Source organism: Corvus brachyrhynchos, unplaced genomic scaffold (genome assembly GCF_000691975.1).
Source record: "Corvus brachyrhynchos isolate BGI_N302 unplaced genomic scaffold, ASM69197v1 scaffold114, whole genome shotgun sequence".
NCBI classification, from domain to species: Eukaryota; Metazoa; Chordata; class Aves; order Passeriformes; family Corvidae; genus Corvus; species Corvus brachyrhynchos.
Window position 1 is genome coordinate 5,451,102 of NW_008238337.1, and position 20,571 is coordinate 5,471,672.

The following is a 20,571-nucleotide window of genomic DNA, read 5'->3' on the forward strand; positions in this document are numbered from 1 at the left end:
CTGGGTGAACCTCAGAGCTCCTCCCAGCCCTGCGTGTCCTTTTGCTGCTGACTACGAGAGAGATTCGAGGAAATACTGCTTCTCCCACCACCTGTCAGGAAAAGGAAAAGCAATTTCCAGTGAGCACTAGTAACAGGAAGACTACACTGCACAAGAAGGAGAGGAAAGTTCCAGAGGGAGCTGGGCGTCGGCAGAGAGCGGTGAGCCAACAAACACCCTTCCCCAACATCCTTCCAGATCAAGAGACTGAGGCACTGAGAGAACTCATGCTTTAATAGACACGGAAATCACAAAGAAGAAAGGCCAAATGCCTTAGCAATTTCAATAAAAATATGAAAATCTTTTTACATGGTAAATTTCATAATATAAAAAGTTTAATGCTGTCTGGAAACAGAGTTTTAATTTACAAAGAAAGTCCATAGAGGCCAAACATGGCTAACACTGCACATAGGGAGAGCGAGTGCTGAAGGGCTGCTGCTGGGAAGCCTCTGCTGACCATCCTCTCTGGGTCACTGTCTCCAGCGCTCTTCTGCAGCTGAGGGGACGAGTGTCCACACACCCGTGCAGCCCTGCTGGGCAGCATGGCAATGCAATGAACCCGAAACTGCTCAAACCCTTTATCACCATCCAGCTGAAACTACCAGTGCTTCCTGACAGATTCACAGACACCTCTGTGCCCCTGGATCTGTTCTGCAACTTGGAAGAGATGTTCACAGAACGAGCTTGCCCTAATGAAAGAAAATATGGCCTAGAGTGATATGCGTGGGTGTAGCACCCCCTCAATGTTTTCTTCCTTGTTTCAGTAAGGTATGATTAAAGAGAAGGAAAACCAATTATCAGGCCAGAGGTACAGGCTAACCAACAAAATCAAATTAAACTAGATTTTGATCACAGGGGTTGTTTACTGTTCCCATTTAGCTGGAGCTAAAGACAGTCAATAAAAAAATCTGAAATCTCACACAGTAAAACGTACAGGGCAAAACCAAAACATTCTATGGCCCTGGGGAATGGTTGCATGTGGCAGGTTTAATGTGAAAGTGGTTAATACCTAATTGTTATTGCTCACTGTATTACGCAGTGTTGTCACTTGTACCATGCACAAATACAACAACGACAAATGCATTAAACCCACAGAAGGAATTCTAACAGCAAATGGAAACGTGTGATTTTCATTTCCTGAATTTCTCCACATATTGGGCAAACCTGATAAAACTCTTTTCCTCACAAAGGGGTTGTTTCTCATTCAGGAGGTGGAGGAGTGAGGGACAAGGTGTGCAGTGTCTCCCAGCCACGAGTAAGCATGCATTTCATGGCTCCCGGCAAGCCAATGGAAGTGACCTGTGCCAAGTCAACGGAGACCTATTTCCCAAAAGACTTGTTCTAGTGACACTCACCTTCCATATTTATACAACATCAAATTCCCAAATACTGAACTTTCTCTACATCCAAACCCTTCCCTGCTTCTAATGCTCCCCCCTCCTTAAAAACAACAACAGAAGAACCACTTCCCCGCACCCCCCACCCCGATTTAGCTCTGTCTGAAAGCTTTAAGCCAGCATGAAACCTGCTGGAGCACAGAAATGGGTTGTAACAAAATGGCAGCATAGAATTTCTACAGGTTAAAAGATCCTTTAGTTATGGAAGTAAACTACAACAAAGAGGCTTATTTCTGGCATGTTATGCAGCACTACAGGGAGTATTTGCTGTTGCTATAAACAAAAAGCTGCCCACTTCCATCCTGGGTGTTCCTGGGATGTCGTTTCAAGAAGTTTATGCTGGTTAGAAACAGAGCAGGTCACACGAAGCCTCTCAGCAGTCCTGTGACCACAGCAAGTGGCATGATCAACAGCATCACTGTCTCCACAAGGGGCAGATGCTGTGCTGACTCATTTTGGCCCACTAGTCTAATTTTTCCTGCCAAATGACACAAAGGTGATGTTTAGCACCAAACCATCACAGGAAGATGTCATGTACAGACAAATAACTTGCACCATAATGAGTTGAACAGATTGACTCAACTGTTCTGCTACATTGTGTATGAGTAGGTAACTACTCTTTCTCTCTGCACTGAAAACTTTGGTGATCCCCCCTCGTTAGCTGGCTGTTAACAACCCAGCCCAATATCCTTTGCCTTTAGTGCTTGTGTTCATTTCTTGAAACAATAAAAAGGAAAACATTCTCCAGAAACCAGCAGATTCCAGAATATTCTCACAGCAAGCATCTGATTATGCTGTGAGCTGAGCCTAAGCAATTTCATGTTTCCATATCAGAACTGAATTCTCTGCCCTGCTATCATGCTTCTCCTCCAAGATCCCTAAGAAAATCTCCAAGTATCAGATCCGTGTTTGCAACAAGAGCATCCAGCCATGCTAAGTACACAATTCTCTGCATCAGCAACATACCTCTGGTACGTCCACAGAGCCACCTGCACTCTCCATTCAGCTGCAAGGCTGGAAGTTGACTTAAGATCCAGCTAAAACTCAGGGCCTAATGTATTCAGCCTCACAACACCTCTGTGAGGTAGGTAGGTAAGTATTACTATCCCCATTTAGATAGAAAGGGAAGACGAGGCACGGAGAGGTGAAGTGATTAGCCTTCAGTCACTCAGCCAATCCTGGGAGTGCAGAATAGACACCAAAAGCCTTGGTGATCCAGTGCTCTGACTTCATAGCCCATGGCCTGTGAATACCTTGCGTGGATCTGAGCTCACGTGGCGGGGCTGATGCTGCCGCACGCCCACGGCTTCAGCGCATGTAAACGATCACTGGGATCCTGATCACATCACTGCATTGCACAGCCACTTAGAAACCATCTCCAGCCTGACCCCTAACTCCTAAACCCCACCTAGCCTAGGGAAGCTGACTGTACACATCACCCTGGGGGTGCTCTTGGTCCCCTTTCCTCCACACGTCAGAGGGCACTCGGGTTCTGCATCCAGCCCCTCCGCTTGCTGCCTCGCGTTCTGGCTCCAGCTGCACCAACAGCTGCTTCCACTGGTACACCTGCTCCAAAGGAAACTTGTTTCCACACCTGCTCCGAAGGAAACCTGCCTCCACAGCAGGGAAAAGGTTTGCAGACCTGCCTGCACTGAGCCCTGGCAATGATTTAGCAGGATCAAGGAGGGATTTTTTTGGTCAGGTGATGTCTGAATCACACACACTGATGTCACATTCTTGCCTGTCATGGAACTGCAAAATAACGTTCTGAGCTGCAGCATCTGTGATCCTTTTCTGTGCCCACTGAGCCGACAGAGACTTAAGTACTGCCCAAATACTTTCCAGGATAAAAAGTTCACCTTCACAATGTGGTGTGCCAGAGAGACCAGAGCCCTCAACAAAACCAGAACTTGTCTCTCTGACACACACTCACTACCTCACACTCAGGCTCACCTGGTTTTTTAGGCCCCAAACATTTCCTCTGAGCAGACCAACCAGCAAAATCTCATCTGAGGGGTTTCCATCCAGAAAAGTTACCTGAGATGCATATTTTAGAATGGGGCACCTCTCTCCTCTTGTCTTTGTTTCACCAGCCTCTAAATGATGCAACAGAACTGCCAGATCCTGCTGCTATGGAGTTTTACTGACAGCAGTTTCTGGTTTGGCCAACCTGGCAGAGGTATCTAGAGGCATGTGGTCTTCTCCTCTGTCAGCCTTTGAAAGCAGTCCAGTAAATGGCTCATCTTTCTCCAGGCAGAGACTTGTACATATGTTCTTTGTGGTACACAGGAATGTTCTGCCTCCTCTCCCTTTCCTCTCCAACCCCTGATATGTATAATTTCTGTATAAAAAGCCAGCTGTAAAACTTCTGGTTAAGAAATACAAGGAGGTGGCTTAAAAGCCAGTATTTAATGAACAGACAACCAGATGCTTTGCACCTGCTGCTGCAAATACTGAATACTACAAAGAACCTGTTATAAGGCGAGTCTGGCCAAGGTTCTGATAAGGGAAACAAAAACCCATGTGTGTGAGGCCGTGTGCCCCCACAGTGACAGCAGGCCAGCCTGTCCCATCCCTGGGCACTGCCAGCTGAGGGCATGACCACGGCTGCTTAGCTACTGGTTCTGTTTTTGTAAAGGCAAGTGGGCAGAAGCAAATACTTTAACAAGACTGTAAGCCATCAGCTGGTACTTGGGACATTTCAACATTTGGAGGAAGGGAAAAATCTTCCTGGTGACAAAAATTTATACCCATTACCAGCTGGCAGTCTCAGGGGACGCACGGCTCCCAGAGTATTGCCAGGTGAGGAATGAGCTGATGTCATGGCATTTGTGGTTTCAGGGCGTCTGTGTCCATTTGGAGGGATCTTCTGTGGCGAAGCAGCAAGGTGTTGCCCAATAGACAGGTCCTTCAGTTCCAGCTTCTCTGCACTTTCTTCTTTGCTGTGCCGTGGAGATAAATTGAGCAAGCTGAGGACATCTTTCTTAGAAGTCATTGTTCCAGGAGCTCCTCGGAGAATCTTTATTGGGCCAGTGGAGTGGTGGGGAGTGCTTTGCCAGAACATCTTTAAGTTGTGAATCGCTTGCACTTTCTCATCGATGGCAGCCAATTTTAATTTGTCTATGTCTGGGGCATCAGCTGGGCTTGAGCGAGCAGAACCAGCTGAGGAATAAGAAAGAGCAGGAGATGGAGTGCTGCCACCAGGAGACTGATGCCCTGAGCTGGGAGAGATATTTCTGGGTGATTTAGAAATATGAGCACTATAAGGAGAGCTGGGGTACTTGAGTTTAAAGGGAGGCTGCTCAGTTAGCGACCCATGTGAATCACAACCTGGAGATGGCTGCCCACTGTACTGGCCTGTGCCTTCTCTGTTTGACATCTCCGATGTTGTGGGGCTGTTATAGCCAGAGCTCACCTTCTGAAGGGATGAACTCCTCGTTGGAGGCTTTGGTTTAATTGCAAGAGGTGAAGATTGATTCCTGTGGCTGGAGCTGACGGGCCGGCTGAAGGCGCTGGTCTCCGAGGAGCGGAACGCGGACACGCCGGCCGGGCTGGGAGCCCCATCGTCCGAACTGTTGCTCTTGCTGATCTGGCTGCTGCTTCTCTGAAGACGTTCAACAGCAATGAGGTGACTCTGAGTTTCCTCCAGAATTTTTTGGGCCAACTCTTGCGGATCAAGCTTTGGATTACTGTCCTCCTGGGATTTGACGGTGCTGTCAGTCTCAGTGCTAGACTGGTCAGATTCCCCAGTATCAGAACTTGCAAGTTTCCCAACTTTTTGGAAAGGTGAATTTGGGCTGGGGATGAGAGTCATTTTAACAGGAGAATTTGGAGTACTTATGCTCCCTTTGGAGTTGACGGACACTTTAATGCCTCCATTCTGACTAGTTTTGGGCTGTTTGTGATCAGGGGAAAACCCTGGTTTTGTGTTTTCTTGGTAATTGGCCAAAGGCTCGTTGCTGATTATAGAGAAACCTTCATACTCTTCCTCATCTTTGCTGGCTGCAGTGGCTTGTGGTGACAGCTGGCTCTGAGCTGCAGACCTGTGTGGATAGATATTCTTGGGCCTCTCATAATCCTGGCGTCCTCTGGGTCCTGCCCCATCCAGCATGTTTTCTGGCTTGGAAACAAAGCTCATGGAAGAAGCAATGGAGCTCAGGCTGTACACAGAAATGGCATCTGAGGCAATGCCTTCTGGACAGGTAGGAGAGAATGGAGGGTTTTGATACTGGGGTACAGGGTTGGAAACAGACTGAGCAGAAGCCAGTGACTCCAGTGATGAGGAACTGTCCAGGCTAAGGCGCTTGGGCAGCTCTGTAGAATCTAAAAAAGAAAAGACAATAGTATGTACAAACATGCCCCGAGATAAAACATAAAAATCAAATAAAACCAGGTAACATTCTATCAGAATGAAGAGAAAATGCTACAAAACATGCCCTCAGGCCCTATGCTACCACAGAACAACCAACTACTACTTAGGTAAGGAAAAAGAAGTGCACAGCCCAGGCAAGAACCTCTGTCCATGAATCCTAGATGGAAGTTGTCAGCTCATTATCATTTTATATCTCAAAACCAAGAATGAGTTATATGTCCTCCAGCTGCTGGACTCTAACTCCAGCTTCTGCTCAGATGAGTCTTTCCCATACAAAACCAACATTTGCTCCAGTGTCTGATCACATTTGGTCTGTGTGACACGGGTGCGATGTGTGACCTCTGCAAAGGTGCAAGTGTGAGATTTCAGCAGAAGCCATTCTGATCAAATCATTAGATGACACAAGAGCAAAAACTACTCTAAGCAGCTTTACCAAAAAGTGCCAGCAAGGATTGTAGAGCAAAGTGCATGGTCCTCCTGGTAGCTTGTTTCCCAGTTTTCAGAATGACCTCCTCTTGGCCAACTTCACAAAGGTCAAAACCTGTAGTGGGACATGGAACAGAAAATCACAGCTCACAGGAAGACCCTCTGTCTCAAGTAAAAGCAATCTCATTTATAACACAGAACAGAGAGGTATGACAGCCTGCAGCACCCGTGGAAGGATGACGACATCTCTCAGTGCAGTTTGTTGTCTGTTATTTATTACTGTTTAGCACACCTTCTCCAGGTGTTGGGAGCTTTGTGGTGCTGGACTGGGAACACAGACACTCATTAACAAATCACTCCTGTCAACACTTCCTTAGCTGCAAATTATCTGGAGTTGTTGGGGAATGATATACCAAAGACATCTCAGGGGACAGGGTTCTACATGCCAAACCCGGGGAATGATGTACCAAACACATCTCAGGGGACAGGGTTCTACATGCCAAACCATTTACTATTAATTCCACGTTTTCTCACAGAAATGGAGCTGAACAGTCCTTGGAATTTGGCAAATGCAGGCTGGGCTGCAGGAGGCAGACAAAAGTGAAGCTATGAGTTTCATCACTGCTTCAAGCCCCCACATGAGACACCAACAGTGGGTTTAGAGAGACAACAGGAAGAAGTGTTTTCCTACCTAGAGCTGCCAGAAACTCATGACAGCCAGGCAGCCTCCAGAGCTGGACACTGATGGAGACCTGGATTGGTGCAGAGGGGAAATCTTGCTCCTTCTCGCCTGCCTGAAGTTGAACCAGGACTTGATGCAGCTGAAGACAGCAATACAAACATTAGCCATTCCTTACAACTCACATCACTGCTTCTCTTACAGACACAGATAAGGCAACGCCATTTCCCTGGACACCCTTTCCCTGGACACCCAGTTCAGCTGCTGCTCCTGAACAGAGCAGTGAGATGGGAAGGTCTGGGAAGAAGGACAGTTCAGGGACAGCAACATCAGACAGACTGGAACAGCAGCAAAGGCAGGGACAGACCAGGGGTGAGGGCTGGGGGGTGGCCAGTGGAAACTGAGCAAGAAGGAAGCACAGCAGGAACATCTGTGAAGGTAAAGAAAAGGAAAGAGATACTCTGGGGCTGCTCACAGTAATATACCAAAGCCCATTCCATGACTGAGCCATACTCCTTATACAAATCCTAAGAAACTCATTAACTGGGCAGAACAAGTCATATGAAACCATGGAAGACTTTCCTAATATCTCCACGGCCTCCAGGAAAGAAGTTTCTCAACTGTGCCCAAGGGACAGGAGTAGCAAAAGCTAGAGAGAAAATGTGTTTATGAAGATCTGACACAAATTAAGATGCCAGGATCCCGTGTAATTCACCAACACAGCCAGGGGAGCGATGATGGAAAGCCATTAATCAGGGGCCAGCTAACCTCAGGACCACCCATCTCTCACAACCCACAAAAGCTTACACAGGCCTTTTTCCACAGTAGCTCTGTGGAGCAAATCCCAGGCCTGAGAGCGGGTGCAGACACGTTGCAGCACAGGGCATGGGTCTGCAGTGACCCCGGCACGTCACCCTGCACCGCAGTGTCATCCCCGTGCACATCATACTCACCATTCCCACCACATTTTTAACAGCCTTCGGGCAGCAGGTAACAAGGAAGGAAAAGAGGAGAAAAGAACATGGGTTACTCTGTGCTGCAAAGTGCCTGTGCTGAGGAACCTTGCAGGGACATATCTGTGTGGGAACCAGCACCCTGACCGCAAGATGCTCTGTCCAGAGAAAGAAGGGAGCAATGGGAACGGCCTGAGCTGTGAATCCAACAGCATGGGAACAGGCAGCTGGAATCTGGGAGTGCCCAGCTCATGACAGCTCAGACACTTAGCAGGCAGACACTCAGGCCAACCCACACTCTGGCAGGAGGCTGAACATAAAACAGCCCTTCTCTTGTTTCCTCTGGGACACAGTACTGGCGCTCAATGCAGTCAGCAATCCCTAACTTTTCCTTGCACATGCAGTAGTCTCAAGTTCTCTCTTTTGTGGCTCCTGCCTTCTCTTTTACACTCAAAATAAGCATTTTCTATCCAGTGCAGCTGCTCAGGCTCCCACCTTGCTGCTTCACTAATGCCAAGAGCACCTGCTCCCCTATGATGCCGGTCACCCACTTGGGAAAACCAACGAGCAGCACCCACTGACCGAAATGTCTGACATCCTGCTTCTGTCTGGAACAAAGTCTGCTTTCCTCTGGGACAGGCAGAGCCCCAGCTGCTCGCACCGTGACTGCCGAGAGGCAGGAGAGGAAAAAAGCAATAACCACAGAGGAGGGGAGAGCTGAGCTGAAAACCAACATGGAACAGGATAGACTGGTGCAAAAGGGAATTCTGCCAGGGGTCTGGGCTATGGAAGAACATCTGCAAACCCAGTGCAATATCCCTGCCAGTATTTACTCTATGGGGCAGTGAGGAAAGGGTGAGCGTGTCTTTTGTTACTTGTGCACAGCCAGCTGAATGTTTTTCCTTGGATAATTTAATTATCTGAGGCAGGGCAGCAATCATGAAGCCACCTCATTAGCACTCCAAGGCATTTTGAGCCATGGGAATGCTGCCCTCTCCTCCTCACACCTCTCAGAGCTGGCCTCCCTTGGGTGGCCATTAGGGAGATAACCCCACAGTTAACCACACACATCTCAGGCACTGATGAGAGCCAAGGCAAGAGGCAAACGCCACCAAGGACACTGGTCACCAAGGTCATTGGAAATATCTCATACTCTGCTGCAGATCCTAACAGGATCCTAACAGGAACCCTTTCCTTGGAGCAGACTCATCCTAGCGGGCTGCCAGAGCCACTCAGTGGGTAACAGAGAAGCTGGGGCTCTTGTCTGGCTTTTTGTGCAGACTCCATGTGACCGAAGGAAAGGCAGCCCAACACCACACAGAGCCAGTCCCAGCTCCCCACCACAGTATTGCCTGGAATGCTTCTGCATGGGGAAAGGGGAAAGACAGTGAGATATTGGCCCATTCCCTGTGTGTGTGTCCATGTACTAAAGCAGGCAAGTGATGAAGAGAAACCTCATTACAGGAGCACTCAGGACAGTAAGAACCATGGAATGGAAAGCAGCCAGGCTGGTGGCGCAGAGAAAGGTCAGGTTAGGCCAGGCATGCTCCAGAGACTGGGGAGAGGGAAGAGTGTGAAGGAGGTTGAGGGGAGCAGGGAGAAGTCCCATCACCATAGATAGCACTGCCCTTCTCCTAAAGACCAGAAATCCTTTCTGCAGAGCTGTGAGCACACACAGGAGCAGCACAGGCTCAGTGAGTTTTCTGGCAGACCTTGCGTTGTCCAAAGTCAGCCATACCTTGGGACTTCAGTAAATACAGCAGACAAAGAGCAGCCAACGTGGGCCCTAGGCAGCATGGCCAAACAGCAATTAGGGGCCTGTTACTGAATTTGCCCACACTGCTGTAGGGATCATCCTTTCACTTGTCACTGAACGGGGAGTCCCAGGGCCACGCAGCCCAGTAACCCACCTGCATGTTTTCCTTCTGGACACACACTTTCATTCACACAAACAGGCAAGTTCAGAATTTCAACCTTCAAGTCTCCTAGCAAGCTCTGGGTTGATAAACCAGGGCATCAACCGTTCTGTGTATTTCTGAATTTACTGACCTGGGAAGAGCCATTTGGAACCTGGTACTGGAGGAAAACCTCCCAACTCACCCTGTTGATAAGCTGCTCTCCTGTTTCTGAAGCTGTGATAAGTTTACAAAGTGCCTGAAGTGCAGGGTTAGGCAAACCTGAAAAACATCAGCAGAAACATCTGTATCTGTTTCTTGACTGCAAGAAATGCAACAAACCTGAACAGAACACACACTCGGCTAATTCCTAAAACCTCTCCCCCACATCACTGGACAGCTCTGGAAGCAGCAGCAATTTCCAGAAAGCAAAAGGTCTTCCCACTTTGCATCTGATGACAGGTTTCCTGACTGAGAGCTGGGAGAGAGCAACAGTCACATCATGCTTACTTGACCCAGTAGCAAATGATTCTCATCTGTGACAAAATTTTCAGTTAACATTTACTTTTAGAACTTCTTCCCAGTCCAATACATTGATTTCATTGACGTAAAACATCCCTGTTTCACATGCTGACATCACAGAAAGGTGGGAAAGGCTGATGTCAGGGCAGCTGCCACAGCTGCCTCCTCTCACCTAGGAGGGACTGGATGGTGGTGCTGCACTGCTGCAGCCGGTCCCCAGGGTCTGAGGTTGGGAAGAACACTGCTGCTGGGAGGCCACTGGCAGGCGGGTCCAACCGAAATCCCACCGCCGTGAGGAGCGCCTGCCAGCCTGGAATGCCACCAACTTTATTCTCCACACTCTGCTGGGAGGTGTACATGGAGTTGTGCTGCCCGTTCTGGATTCGCTGCAATGATTTCTCCACCTGTGGGGAAATGACATCGCTTATTGTACAAGATATTGTTGCTGACTGCTTCTTTTTACACCAAGAGGCTGGAACAGCAGGCTGGGGTCAGCAAATCCAAGGTTGATCCTGGCCTGTCTCACACAGGACGACATTAGTGCCTTGAAAACAAAAGCTCCAGTAACTCAGCATCCACAGTTGTAACATCACAGGGATGAGTGTCAGTGTTCTCTGCGACTCTGGGAACAATAATGCCACAGGGAAACAAAGTAGCAGGTTGTTTGGGATAGTTTCCTGTCAGCCTGGCAGCTGCATTTCTCCCCAAAAGATGACTCACCTTGGGGTTCCAGCCTGCTTATTACCAGACAAAGAACGTGCAGCCACACGGCAAACAGGAAAGAGAGATGAATGTCCACAAACCCAGCAACTGGGAAGACCAGCAACATTCACAGGTTTCCATCATTCTATGGGTACTTCACACTCCTGTGAGACCACAGATGATGCATTGGGAAGAAAAGTATTAGAAGTCATGAGCGATCATTCCAGCCACCTGGCAGTTGGCTCCAGTCCCACTGTTCCCCAAGACAGACTGGTGGCACAGATGGGGACAGAAGGGCCTCTTATCTTCCAGATCTGCAGAGACAGCAGTGACTGTGCTCTGTGTTTCCATGACTGCCATGTTCGTAGCTATTTCCCTGTATAAACAATTAATCCCAATACTTACCTCTTAAGCAGAAACCCAATTCAACAGCTAATGCAAACCAGATGGGTCTGGGGAGGATTCTGTCACAATACAATCTAAGATTTTGCTTACTTTGCCTCTTTTTGCACTCAACACTTCCTTAGGTGTCCCAGTCTTTCCACACCGACCCAGAGCTTTGCAAGAGGCTACATCGTGGCAGGGGAGAGGGGATGAAGGCACACATATATTTTTTCAAGTGGGAGTGGCTGCACATCAGGGTGCTGCTGCTCCACTCATGGTTCCACTCATGTCCACAGATGAGGGTGTCTCAGGACTAGATGGGCTGCAGTGCCCCTCATGGCTGTGACAGCGCTTCCTTTCCCTTACCAGATGAAGCAGGACACGCAGAGCATCCCGGGCCCTTTCAGGGTGCTGCAGGATCTCAGTCAGGGCCTGTCCTACCAGCGAAGAAGGGCTGTTCAGCTTCATATCACTCCCAATAAGCATGAAACCTACAGGATTCAGAATGAGAGACAGTCAATCTCCTGTTGTTATAGAAAATGTTCAAACCAGACACAGATGTCCTCTGCCCTCAAGACTAGTGAACGACGGTTCACTGCACCCTGCACAGGGACATTCTCTTCCCAGAGCAGCTGCCCACTCCCTGCCCTGCCCAGTGGTGCAGACTGAACTTCCAGAAAGTTTCTAGATACTTCTTACCGTCCCCTGCTATTAAATCAATCGCATCTTCCTGTGCAAGCAAGCAGAAAACCACTGGATTGCAGCTAAACTTGTCCAGGCATGTTCCAGGTCTCCTCTACAGCCACAGAAATCAACACATGCCAACAGTGGTTGTAGAACAGAACTGAGAAAATGAAAAGTTTTCACTGTCCTGGTCAGAAACCTGTCCTGGCTCATGCACCATTCAATGCCAGACTCCCCAGATGTCAGCACAAAGAGCTCTACATTTCCCTTCTCATTCCCACAGCAAGGATGCAGCTACTCCTGGCTCTGGCGCTCTGTCCAAGACTCAGTGCCAAGGGTCAGCGGTGGAAGTCAGGGACTGTGTGTGATGAACTTGCACAGTACCATGGAAGGGGCAGTACTGCGACAGCCCGAGCAGCTGAAAGTCTCTGCTTGCTGGCAATGCCAAGCACCATGTTCATACTCATTCTTTTTTGCCTAGGAAGTGGTCACTTCTGGGGCTTTTTAGTGCTCTTTTCTTTTGAGACAGAAAAATCTTGGAAGGAAAATAAAATCCCAGCTGAACTGTGGACTGTAACCTGAACTCAGCTCACACCTGGTACTACCTGAACCACATCCTAATGCTGGAGTCAACGTGCCTGAAATCACTGTCAGCCTGACTCATTTTAACAAGTTCTCACTCCTCCAGCCACGTGCAGTTCACACCAGAGCCATATTCACCACAGTTTCCTGAGCTAAATAACATGGTTCTGCTGCCTGTGCAAAATCAATTTGGGGAACGCCTGCAGCTTTCAAAAACTGGGCCTCGTGCCAGGAAGAAAAACTAGGTTATCTGTACATATCCCTGTAACAGCACTGCTGAACTCCAAGCCTTTGCCATTCCAAATCTCAATGTATAGATCCTAATTGAGAGGGAGCAAGCACTAGCACTGCACAGGGAGCTGACACTGCTGAGACATTCCCAATGGAAGCAAGGGAAACCTTTCTCCTAAAAAGAACAAAAGAATAAGCCCTACAAGGTTTATGTCACAGAAATCACAGCTACTTGCTGCTCCTGCTTCTAGCAGCACTACTCCTGCCTCCAGTTGGAAGTGCCACTAAATTCTCCATGGAATTCTCCTGTATGTGTGCTCCAGCTGATTCCATCCCAAGGACACAGGAAGCGTGAGCCTGGAGATTTCAAACATAGAGAATGAGTTGCACTGCACTTTACTTCTTTCCAGTCATGAGACACACTTCACCTCACAACTGCTTCCAATTATACCCAATCCATACCCACCTACTGTGCACAGTGAAATGCCAGTGAGTCCCACAACACTGACATTCAGCCACACTCAGCTGAATCGGGGTCTGAGACACAGGGGCTGAATTCCGGGAAAGCACAGGGCACATGCTGCTCCCAATTACCTGCCAGCACCGCTCCTTGCTTTGCTCATACAGTTTGGCAGTTCCCTAGAAACCACATCTCATTTGTCCAGAAGAAGACTGTTCCTACCTGCCCAGTTGGCTGGATGGGAGAACTGCTTGCTGCTCTGCACGGTTTTCATCGCTTCTCCAAGGGCTGCACTGGCTTTCATCCCGTTTAACAGAGAGGAATAGAAGGCGTGCACAAACATTTTGGAAGCAGCCACAGGAATGGGCCAGAGTGACACAAGGACACATTGAGCCCCAGCAGCCAGGAATGCTCTTGTCAAGCCAATGACTCCATCAGAAGTGACTTTGCTGTTGGACTCTTGGTAAGAGCCAAGAACCACTAGCTTGACAGGAAGACGCAGATCCAGCACATCAGCTGCTGTAAGCAGGAACTCCTGAAGAGGAGGGCAGTCCGAGATGCTCTCCACATCACTGGCATCATCCTGCATCCTAAGAGATTCTGGGATTGTGTAGGGGTTCCCAAAAGAACTCTTGCTGCTGGCTGGATTGCTGTCAGTGTTGGGTGTCAGGACCAAAGCAGCCAGTTTCCAGGAGACGTGGGTTGCAAAATGGACACATTCTGCCTGAGTGAGGGCACTCATGACTCTCTCTTTTGTTGATGAGCTGCCAACTAGGGGCTGGCAGCCAAGTAACTCAGATACCATATATGCTTCCTCTTCTGCAGAGGGCATAGGTCCCCACAGCCACCTGTCCATAACTGCTGAAGGGAGTTTGGGATTTCCTATAACAGCTGCCATTGAGGTAGAACTGGAGTAAGCAGGAGTATTCTTCCTCACATGGGACTACACAGAGAAAGAGAAAGAGAAAATGGGGTTCAAAGATACAGTTTTTATAGTGCTGGCAATAAAATATCCTGTCCCTTTTGCTCTAAACAGAAGTCTGGTTGTCATAATTACAGGAAGACTGCATTTCTTTAGTTTCTTCTGTTTAACTATTCCAAGGAACACCTCCATTTGAGTCTGGTCAAAACTTCTGTCCCCAGATCTTGGGTGAGCAGATGGGTAAGAACAGAAAGCAACAGATATAGCCCAGGTCCCTTTGAGGGCTGCAGCAGAGCTAAAAGCATAAAGAAGATTCCAGGCTCTCACATTACTGGAACACTACCTGCAATCACTCACTAAGTGGCTCCTCGCACCTGTATTTCCAAGATCAGTGTCAGCACTGCCAGCAGAAGGTGCTGCATGCAGCTGATACTGAATGGAATAGCAGTAATGCTGACAAGGTTCAGACCCTTTTGCTGCTCCACTGACTATGTGTAACCCAGGGCAAACCAAGATGTGCAGCAAAACACTGCTCAGCAACAGCAGACGTGACTTGGTGCATTCTCCTGGAGACCTGGGCACTAGAAATGCTGCTGCCAGACCTCAGCATCAAGATACTTCTGATGGATTGACCTATGGGATTTGCTTTCTCTCATAGCTTTGGTGTCCTGAGACATTAGTGGCCTTCCCCACTCAGAACACTAAAATGGAGGTGAACATACCAGCAATGTGACAGGACAGTCAGCTTGGCAAGGAAGCTCAGCACAGATCACAGACACCTACATCTCTGTAGTCTGCCATGTAGTTCCACACCCAGCACATGCAATCCTTTAGAGGAGGATATCCAAATGATCCAATCCCCTTGTCCTTCCTGGCATGCCTGGGGCTGTGATTCTGTGCTGCAGGAACTACATCAGAACCTACTTCAGAGCTGTGGTGCTCAGCGTGCTCCTCAGACCCAGGGTGGCCTGTTTGTGGTTTCTGTTCTCGTGTCTGGCACAGCAGGACAGAACTGCTGCTTTCTGAGCATGTACCAGAACCTGCACCCACAGGAGAGGTTCGGTGAGAGAGGTTTCATAAGCAGTGTCAGACCTTGGAGCTGGGATTCAGTGACTGGATGGACGGCACTGCAATGAGGCTGAAGCGCTCATAGAGGTACTCATTGGAGGAACTGCCCTTCAGGAGAGCAAAAGGAATGAGGTACAGTTCTCCCTCCAGAACCAGGATCAGCTGACGGTGGCGGCCAACAGGCCCACTGGAATGCATCAAACCCTGAAAAGAAAGGAGAATTAGTCTGGACCTTTCACTCCACCAGTGTCCCCACCTGCACTTCCCAAGCATCAGGCTCTAATCTGACCCCACGTCAGGTTTGGAAACATCCACATCAGAACCCCACTCTGTGTGACAGATGAGCACATGTCCTGTGCAGCTGGACTGCTGCTCACCTATGCCCAGCCAGCTCCACTGAGAGGAGTGAGCGCTGAGCACACTGACCCTTATGGTCTGGGTCATCATCCTGGCCTCAGCCCATGTGGGGCCCAGCCTCAGCCTGGTACTGCAGCTCCTTCCACTCCAGCCTGAAACCTTGGCTAACTCCAACCACCTGTATCTTGTCAGTATTGTCATCACCTTATGCTTTGCCAGAGAATATTCTTTCTGATATTGAACTTCTAAATAGCCATTTCCTCTGAAGGGCGAACAATCTACAGACAGATTGTGTCCATGGCCTGCACTTCCACACACTTGACATAGTCATCAACCCAGAGTCACCAAAAGATCTAAAGCATCTTATGGATGGAGAAGTGAAGCAGAGCTATTAGTCAATAGGGAACATGCAGCTGGACACAAAATGTGGCAACTGCTCCTGGTCTGATGTAACCGTGGAAATTTACTAATCTGGTGTATCATAAAAACAGTGTTTTCACCCCAGGAAAGAGTAACTTCAAAGCACTGAAATTTGCTCCAGCTTAAACACTGGAAGCCCACAAAAAAAAAAAAGTATGCAGGACTAGATCCTTGTCTCTAGATTCTCAACTCTAGATGGTCTCTAAGGCCCCTTCAAATCCAGACTGTTCTATGAAAATACCACGCTTCAGAAACCACCCCCAAGCTGGCTGTTCTTGCTTTCCCACACCGAGAGGGTTTTGCTAAGTGTCTGTGCCAAAGGCTTACTCCTTCCATGGGTCCTATCAGCAAGTCGTAGAGAGCACGGAGTGGGGGTTTGGTGAAAGAAGTCTGCCTCCTTGGAAGTGATGATGTTCCATCCTTAACAGGAGACATGGTACTGCTGAACAGGCTGGTCATGCTCTGGCAGCTCCTGTGGACAAAAGCCAAGGGAGAGGTTAGCTGCAGGAATATGAGCTGCCCTGTGGCTGCCCTGACTTCTGACAGTGACAGGAGCTGGGCCGTGTCATCCAGGGGACTCTGCTCTGTAAGATGGTTCATGGGAGGACTGTAGTGAACAGTGACATTAATGGCAGGATGAATCAGCTGCAGACAGCATATGACATTGCTAGGGAGTTTCTCTAAACACTCCAGTGCCTGAAGTGCTGTTCCCAGTTGCTCCTACACACCTGAGAGTTGCAGCTGTGTGCAGGCAGGCATGAGACCCACTGACAACTGACCACAGTCACAGGAGGATTTGCACTTGGGTTGTGCACCAACTGCCCCAGTGTGATACCCAAGGAAATGTGACAACAGGCAAACCATGAGGTATCAAGATCCTGCCTGCACTTCTGCCACTGCTGGGCAACACCTGGTGCCCATTTCTGATATTCACACAGAGTTCTGCACACGATCTCCTGGCATCAGCAGCCACAAGTTACTGCCCTGCTGAGGAAATGAAGTTGCCCCATTCCAGGCTCACAAGTCCAGCAGCTGTGCTCCCCAGGAATGTTACCCTTGGCTTGGGGCCATGAACAACCATTTTATGTGGAAAGGGTAACTTTCCAGAAAGTTTTAGCAGGTGGACCTCAAAGAAAAGGTAGGGAGGCCTGGAACATACCTCAACCCTTTGAGACACATACCAACACACAGGCTCAGAAAATTGCATTTTCCCCTCTCTTTCTCTCCTCAGCTGCTGCAATCAGCCTCCTGACCCACCTAAAACCTATAGTTCTCTGAAGAAAAACATGCTCTTACCACCCACAAGGAATTTCCATCTTATGGGCACATAGGAATAACCTCAGAATGTCAACAGAAGCCTGGTGTCTGACTGCCCATGCTCTCTGACCCAGAGATTCCAGTGACAGTACCAGTATGCTGCTGCTTAGAGCTGCTGAAAACTCATCTGGGGGATTTGTGCAACAGGCTTGGCACTGTGTGCTCCCCTCAGACCCATCTGCCTGTCTCACTGCAGCACCCGACTGAGCGACCATGCTTGGCAGGGTTCAGCTCTATGGAGCACAGATTTTAAAATCAGATCAGGAAAGAAAATTTGTGCAGGGATACCCCAGTCCTCCCTCAGGACCTTGTGCCCTGATCTTCCCTGAGCAGCTCGTTGCCAGCAGGCAGCACTTGCCAGCCCCACAGCCCACGTTCAGCGATTGTTACACACTCATTTACTGCAGGGAATAGGGGCTTGATTACTCCAACCAGCAAAGCCCTCCTGCATCTTGGGTTTCCCAGCCAAGCAGCTCTAAATTTATTTCTTCACCACTCTGATTGCTTTTTATGAGAACAAAACCAAGGAAGTACCATAAATCTCTCACATCTCCTGCCTCTGTGTGTGTATACAAAGAGTGAGCAAATCCACAGGAGAGAATGGATAGATCTCTTGTGGCAGGTGGAGGTGACCAGGAGCCCTGGCCAGCCCATCCCTTCCTCCCAAAGAAGCCAACAAAAGGCTCCAGGTGCACTGATGATTTCTCCTTTGCTCTTGCAATGCAGAGGATCCACTGATGTCTGAACAGTGAAATCTCTCATTTGGAAGCCTCTGCTCAGACTCTGCAGTGCTGCTGATTTATAACCCTTTGTACAGGCAGCCTGGCCTGCAGCAAGCAGAGAAACAGCACAAACAGCCGGGCTTAGCTCTGCTCCCTCCCTTTGTCTTGGAGATGCAGGAACAAAGCAAAGCCCCAGAGAACAGGGGAGAAAGCTGTGTTGTGCAAGCCTTGGGTCAGACTGACCTGGCTCACCACCAGCCTCACAGGTGCTGGCTCTGCCTGCTGAGGATGAGTGGCTGGGCCCAGGCAGGAAGGAGGGGTTCATTGCAGAACCAGCACGGAGCTGCTCCTGCCTTGGCACTAATTAGGACTTTGGACAAGTCAAATACTCCCCATGGCCAAGCACAGCCATTGGGAGGGCTGGGAGTGAGGCCTGGTGCTGCAGGGGTCTGACAGCCTCGGGAAGCTGGATACCCATCCAACCTTCCTCAAAGAGACTCCTTCCTGAAAACACAGCCCTAAATCCACATTCAGGGCCTTTGACACACACACACACACTGTACAAAGCCGTGGGAAGCTCCAGAGAACAGTCAGATCTGAGCTCCCTGTGGATCTTTTCAAGGATCCACAAGTATCTCCAGAACCCACTAGTGGTTGCAAAAAACCCACAGCCCACCCACAGCACTCTCTGCCAGGGTGGTCTGCATGTCGGCAGCTGCAGCACTGCATCCTGGATGGCAGAGAACCACCACAGAAAGGACTCCCCAGCCCCCAAGGGATGCCCCCACTGAGAGGGTCAGTTGTATGATTCTCCAGGGCAAGCTGTCAGGCCCTGAGGACAGTAAAAGGCTTCAGTGACCCTGACCAGTTTGCCCTGCCTAAGGAGCAGAGAAAATAGAAGCTGAAAGAAGACACGAGCCACTGTGGCTATCTTGGTGGCTGTACCAGTGCCATCCTCAGCTCAGACAGCCTTTGCCCAGTCTTGAGATCACCACAGTGTTCCCTCAGTGCTTCTTTCTCCTCCGAACTCCATTTATTCTCAGAAGTTCCCTAAGTGAACTGCCAACCCTCCAAGTTTGCTTTTCTAAGCAGAACTGCCAAAAAATCATACTATTCTCTGCTTAAAAGCACGTACCCTGAATTCAGGGCTCAGCAAGCCAGCTGCAAACAGATGTGGCAGTCTTAGCTCCATCCCCAGACCCCCCACCATCCCCCCCTCCACCAGCAAAAGGAGAGGGGCAGGCAGGGAGGCCATCCAGAGGTGTCTCCTCATCTTTTCACCTCAGTGCTCGTGGCAAGAACATCACAGACACAGCTGCTTCTAATGCTCCCCCTGATTCTCTTCTGAGGGTGCTTTTAGTTAAATGCCCAAGATGCCCCATCCCTGGGCTGCTCCTAAGAGCTGCAAACTACTTACTTGACAAGGCACCTGAGCTAAGCTCCTAGGTTTGGATTCAAAGTAATATATGTGGCTCCTGTGAAGCAGAAAGACAGAAATGTTGCATGGTTGGCCACTGCAGTGTTCCTGAGGATTAGCATTCCCTGGAACAGAATCACATCCTATTTGCCCCTGTAATCAGAGGGACAATCTCCTGTCTTTCTAAGCCTGATGAACTAGCAAAATATCTCAGCAATTCTGGGGATCTGCCTGTGTGATCCAAAACTGGCAAGTACTCATAGTCCTTCATCAGTGCAGCAGCTTGAACAGATATGCTTGTGGATTCTGAGAAGAAAACCAGGCCAGTTGCTGGTGCCAGCAGGCAGCTCCCAGTTCCATGGGGATGCTGCAACAGTTCACAAGCTTCAGAGGTGGCTCACAAGACTCCAGGCTGATCACATTTGCTTTTCCAGCTGAGAAAGGCCTAGGGTATCCTGTGCTCATAAACCACAGATCCAGTCAGAAACCCTGGGTTGCATCACGCAGCCACACTGGAAAAATTCTGTCTTCAATTTTCTTTCCAAATGGCTGCCCTAAGCCGTAATCAGCACAGTCATGTGAAAGGCTGAGAACAAGTTCTAAGAGGCAGAAAATGAGTGGAGACTTGCAGCTAGTACAGTCCTGTACCTCTGGAAATGCAGCATATTCCCAGCTAATTGGGACAGAGATAAACAGAAACATGTATTTCCGTAACAAGTGTGCAGGAGAGAGCTCCAAGTTCCACATCTCACACACAGCAGGGACAAAACAGTGCTCCCCTGCAACTGCTTGGAGTCTCAAAATCAGCACTTGGCCAGGAGAAGAGCAAATTTGGAACAGCTGCTCCTTCGGACAGTCATCAGTTACAACTGGAACCAGTCCTTGCTGGCTCTCCCCTTGAGCACTGGCACTGGCTGCACCTAAACTTGCGATTTAGAGAGAAGCCCATCACCAAGACGTATCCTGCTTGCTGATCCCCACAGCAGTCCTGCATTCTCACCTGTTTAATAGGTTGTTCCTGC

The 20,571-nt window shown here is 49.1% G+C and overlaps 1 protein-coding gene across 1 annotated transcript in view; it reads right to left on the reverse strand.

Annotated features, from left to right (window-relative positions):
• Nucleotides 1-252: 252 nt before the first annotated feature.
• Nucleotides 253-20,571, reverse strand: part of TTC28 (tetratricopeptide repeat domain 28) — a 108,687-nt gene continuing 88,368 nt past the window's right edge. The window contains 10 exon segments of the mRNA XM_008634083.2: nucleotides 253-5,759; nucleotides 6,242-6,349; nucleotides 6,926-7,055; nucleotides 9,967-10,043; nucleotides 10,456-10,687; nucleotides 11,736-11,860; nucleotides 13,549-14,269; nucleotides 15,341-15,520; nucleotides 16,421-16,565; nucleotides 20,550-20,571. The exon segment at nucleotides 20,550-20,571 is cut by the window's right edge and continues 10 nt beyond it. Coding sequence (XP_008632305.1) covers nucleotides 4,138-5,759; nucleotides 6,242-6,349; nucleotides 6,926-7,055; nucleotides 9,967-10,043; nucleotides 10,456-10,687; nucleotides 11,736-11,860; nucleotides 13,549-14,269; nucleotides 15,341-15,520; nucleotides 16,421-16,565; nucleotides 20,550-20,571 — 3,362 coding nt within the window. The 3' untranslated portion in view covers nucleotides 253-4,137.